This window comes from Clupea harengus, chromosome 8, assembly GCF_900700415.2.
Source record: "Clupea harengus chromosome 8, Ch_v2.0.2, whole genome shotgun sequence".
In the NCBI taxonomy this organism is placed as follows: domain Eukaryota; kingdom Metazoa; phylum Chordata; class Actinopteri; order Clupeiformes; family Clupeidae; genus Clupea; species Clupea harengus.
The window spans coordinates 12,617,231-12,622,230 of NC_045159.1; the positions used below are offsets into that span (position 1 = coordinate 12,617,231).

The window sequence follows — 5,000 nt, forward strand, 5'->3', positions numbered from 1 at the left end:
GAGAGGGTTTGAAGTTTGTGGATGACAGTGAGGGAGAGGATGGCATCTCCTCAGCCTCCTTCGACTACACCATCTCCAACTTTGTGGACAACCTGTATGGATACCCAGATGGTGAGAGACTGTTTCAGGTTTATTATATATATATAGGCAGTATATAAGATTTTCCCTCCATTTCAAAATGTTCAATTTAGTTTATGTGAATGTGTAAATGGAAAAGTTTTGCTGTACTCTCACTTGTGCAACAGAACCTAATTGAACTCAGCCTAGCATCTCTCTGGCTCCTTATACAAGCACAAGTCTTCCAGTTACCAGCCTCCGCAAGGCTGCAGTATAAATATCTCACTGGTGGTGAGCTTCTCCCATGCCTTAGCTCAGATCAGTCTAGAAATCTCTCACCTCCTAATTTTCTCACACTGTAAGCCCCAATAAGTTGAGTTTACTTAAAACATTTGAGGAAAGTGGTTGCCTTAAAAACATCGAGTAATGTCTAATGAAAACTTGAGTACATTTAACTTAAAATCTATTGCAATATCAACTGCTTTGCATAGTGACTACACTTAAAGCATTAAGTTCAATGAACATTAAAATTCCAAGTTGATTCAACTTAAAATCTATTGCAATACACTAAGCCCAGATAAGTTGAGTTTACTTAAAAAAATTGAGGAAAGTGGTTGCCTTAAAAACATCAAGTAATGTGTAATGAAAACTTGAGTACATTTAACTTAAAATATATTGCAATATCAACTGCTTTGCATAGTGATTAAACTTAAAGCATTACGTTCAATGCACTTAATTCCGAAGTTGATTTCACTTAAAATAAAATCGCTAAAAAAATCGCTTTGCATAATTACTACAAATAAGTGTGTAAGTTCAATGCACTTAATTACAAGTTCAAAATGACAAGTTTTTTATTTCACTTTTATTTCAACACTTTTTAGAAAACCAAAAATACAAAAACGTAAAAAATAAATAAAAAAATAAATGTTTTTTTTGTATTATTGCAACCAGTTAGCACCTACTCGCAAGCTTGCATCTTGTGGCAGCTTGCATTTCCCCAAATTAAGCATAACCTGAACGTACACAGACATTCCTGATATAAACATGGAAAAGGCTCTGTTCTCGCTTAACTTCCATGTTTTAGTCTATAATGTTTAAATAGATGTGCTCTCTTTTCACAGCTATGAGGACAGTACTTGCACTTCCAAAACATTGTAAAAAAACAAGAGGAGCGATTAAATTAAACATGCTACGCATTCAAGTTGTGACCACGTTAGGTTAACCACGGCTGATTTGTAGTTTGTTTTTTTGCCAAATTAATTACAGACTTAATTTACTTAATGCTTTTCAGCTGTCAAGAGCATTCACATTCCCACAATGCACTCTGGTCATGACTAAAACTCAGTAATTGAAAGCCGCTTAACTTAAGTTAACACTTAGGTTATTCACTCATTCGACTTTATCTACAAAGTAGTAGAATATACTTAGAATTTTTTAGTAATGTCATCACACGTAGTAGAATATGTTTAACATTTGGTAGTAATATCAGAAAACTTAAATTCTTTAAGTGAATAAAACTCAGTAATTGAAAGCCACTCAACTTAAGTTAACACTTAGGTTTACTCATTCGACTATATCTACAAAGTACTTAGAATTTTGTAGTAATGTCATCACACTTAGTAGAATATACTTAACATTTAGTAGTAATGTCATAAACTTAAATTCTTTAAGTGAAAAAAAACTCAGTAATTTAAAGCCATTTCACTTAAAGTTATTCACACATTCGACTATATCTACAAATTGTTATTCACACATTCGACTATATCTACAAATTGGTAGAATATACTTAGAAACTTGTAGTAATGTCATCACACTTAGTAGAATATACTTAACATTTAGTACTAATGTCATAAAACTAATTTTTTTTAAGTGCACTGTAATTAAATTGTTTAAGTACAGTAGACTTGATAAGAAATTGGGGCTAACAGTGCACTCCGTCTCAAACTTATAGAATACACACACTTCCCTTTTTTTCTTTCTTCATCTATTTCTCTCCTTCTATCCCTTCCTCTCTGTCCTTTTTAAGGTAAAGGCATACTAAGAGAAACCATCAAGTTCATGTACACGGACTGGGCCGACCGCGAGAACAGCGACATGCGGCGTAAAACGCTACTGGCGCTCTTCACCGACCACCAGTGGGTTGCGCCGGCCGTGGACACGGCCAAGCTTCATGCCGAGTTCCAGTCGCCCGTCTACTTCTACACGTTCCACCACCACTGCCAGATGGAGACGCGACCCGACTGGGCGGATGCGGCGCACGGCGACGAGATCCCCTACGTGTTCGGCGTGCCCATGGTGGGCGCCACCGACCTGTTCCCCTGCAACTTCTCCAAGAACGACGTCATGCTCAGTGCCGTGGTCATGACCTACTGGACCAACTTCGCCAAGACCGGGTAAGGAGCGGTCCTCATCAAAATACACACATGGCTACAGAGGATTCAAACAAAGAATTAGGACTCAGATTTGTGATGGAACTTTTATTGGTGTTAATATACATTCTCCTCTGTTACGTTACTCCTGTGGTTTGTTCTCCCCTAGTTCACCTATGCAACATTCTTCAAAACAAGCGTTAAATTTGAGTTGAGCTATGCAAATGGTTCCCTGGAAAAGATTTCACACCAATTATGTTGCTACTTTTGTACTTTAGTTGAGCTGTAAAATAGACCATCACTCAAACTAATCTGAAATAATCTGTTTTCAGTTAGAGGAAATGTTGAGTACTATAATCATTAAATTCCTCATCCTTGCCTTCCTTTCTTTCTTCTCTTCTTCCTTTCTCCTCTTTCTTTTTCTCCTCTCTCTCTCTCTCTCTCTCTCTCTGTTATCTTGTGTTTTAACCTCCTTCTCAGGGACCCAAACATCCCAGTCCCCCAGGACACCAAGTTCATCCACACCAAGCCCAACCGCTTCGAGGAGGTCATCTGGACCAAGTTCAGCTCCAAGGACAAGCAGTACCTGCACATCGGCCTCAAGCCCCGCGTGCGCGACAACTACCGCGCCAACAAGGTGGCCTTCTGGCTGGAGCTGGTGCCTCACCTCCACTCGCTCCAGGAGGAGTACGTCAAACCACCCGTCCCCCACAGGCCAGGGGGCAAGGGTCCCCCACCGAACCCCGGGACCAGGTCTCCACGCTACCCCGTAGCCTCCACTTACCCTCCCGAGCCGGAGGTGGAGGGCTCGGAGCGCCCGGTGTTCTCGCTGTTCCCAACAGACCCGCGGGACTACTCGACAGAGCTGAGCGTGACAGTGGCGGTGGGCGCCTCGCTGCTGTTCCTCAACGTTTTGGCCTTCGCCGCGCTGTACTACAAGCGCGACAAGCGCCACGAGCTGCGGCTCTCACGGCGCCACCGACGCCTCTCGCCCCAGCGCGGCGGGGGTGGCATCGGCTTGGGGCCTGGGGGCATCATCGGCGCCGGCGGCATCGGTGGCATCAGCGGCATGGTCGGGTGCGGTGGCGGTGGGCTGGGCATTGTCGGGGCGCCGCCCCACAACGACCTGGCACTGAGCCAGGAGGAGGAGCTGATGTCGCTGCAGATTAAGCAGCAGCGTGCTGAGCTGGAGCACGCCGCCGCCACCGGCACGGGCACGCCGCTGCCGCCCTTGCGCGCCGCTGGCCTCCACGGCGACCTAGAGCCGCTGCGGCCACCCGTCTGCCCGCCGGACTACACGCTGGCGCTTCGGCGGGCGCCCGAGGACGTGCCACTCATGACGGCCAATGCCATCCCGATGATGCCCAACACCATCTCGGGCATGCAGCCGCTGCACCCCTTCAACACGTACCCACCAGCCCCAGCACCCCCCTCCACGGCCCATAGCAACAACGCGCTGCCACACCAGCACTCAACCACCCGCGTATAGTAGCGCCACCCCTGGGGGGGTATGGGGGAGGGTTTGTTGAAGGGAAAGGAAAGACGTGGGGTGAGGTTGGGGGTTAGATGGCACCCTCAAAGCTCCCTAAGCTCCTCCAAATGTAAAAAGAGACCCTCAACACCCCCCCCACCATCACCTACCCTATCAGCCCCTATTGAGTACAGCTGCACCCCTTCCCCTCCTTAGCTACTCGAGAGAGACTGTAGGCTCTCTGTTCTCTTTTTCTCGTTTTCTTCGTTTCTTTCCAAACACCAAACACCAACCACCGCAGTCTGCACTTTTTACACCTCCCCCCCCGCGCCCCCCGTCTCTTTCTTTTTTGTGTTTTTTTTTCCTGTGGGTTTATCATTGCTCCCTTCTCCTTGCCCTCTATCACTCTGTTCTTCTCTTCTTGGCTGGTTCGAGGGTAGGCGCAGGCAGATGGCAGTGCTCGACTCCAATTGGTGGAGGAGCGGGCCGTATTCTTGTGGGTGGGCTGGAGAAAAAAAAAAGAAAAGACCCCCTTCTATTTCGTGTCTTACCACTCCCACGCCTCTCTGCGACAGCCCTGTCGCCACGCTCTTGTTTCTTAATCTGTTCGCTCGCCTCTCTCTTCTCATATTTTTGTCCTCTCTTTCTTCTATTCTCTTGGTTTTCCTCTTGATCTGTCGCTCTTCCCATGCGTTCTATGTCTAGCCCTTATTCAGAACTCATTGTTTTGCCTATTTTGGAGTCTTTTATAAATGAGACAAAAACTTATGTGTAAAAGATGTACTATCGATATCTTGTAAGGATATGAATGAAAAAAGATATTCTAATATCTCTTTTTTACCAGCATTCTTGTGCCAAGTACTGTGATAAATGTCTTTTAAGACAAAGTGTCCATGGACCAATGGGAGTGGATTGCTGGGGCTGAATCTTATTTGAGAAGTTAGCATCATCCTAAAAAAAAAAGTGCCAAACATTTTTTCTTTTTTCTTATTCTTTCCTCCTTTTTTCGGTTTTATGTTTTGCACTGTTGCTGGTCTTTGCTTTTGGGGGGGGAGATTGAAATCTCGATAAATATCGCTCCATAAAAAATATGAATATAGAAT

At 44.9% G+C, this 5,000-nt stretch overlaps 1 protein-coding gene across 2 annotated transcripts in view; it reads left to right on the top strand.

Annotated features, from left to right (window-relative positions):
* Positions 1–5,000, top strand: part of nlgn2b (neuroligin 2b) — a 64,639-nt gene that overhangs the window by 58,225 nt on the left and 1,414 nt on the right. For both annotated transcript variants that reach the window (XM_031571919.2, XM_012829963.3), the window contains 3 exons: positions 1–111; positions 2,084–2,450; positions 2,907–5,000. The exon at positions 1–111 is cut by the window's left edge and continues 43 nt beyond it; the exon at positions 2,907–5,000 is cut by the window's right edge and continues 1,414 nt beyond it. In XM_031571919.2, the coding sequence (XP_031427779.1) occupies positions 1–111; positions 2,084–2,450; positions 2,907–3,915 (1,487 nt within the window). In that variant the 3' untranslated portion in view covers positions 3,916–5,000. The remainder of the gene's footprint in view (positions 112–2,083; positions 2,451–2,906) is intronic.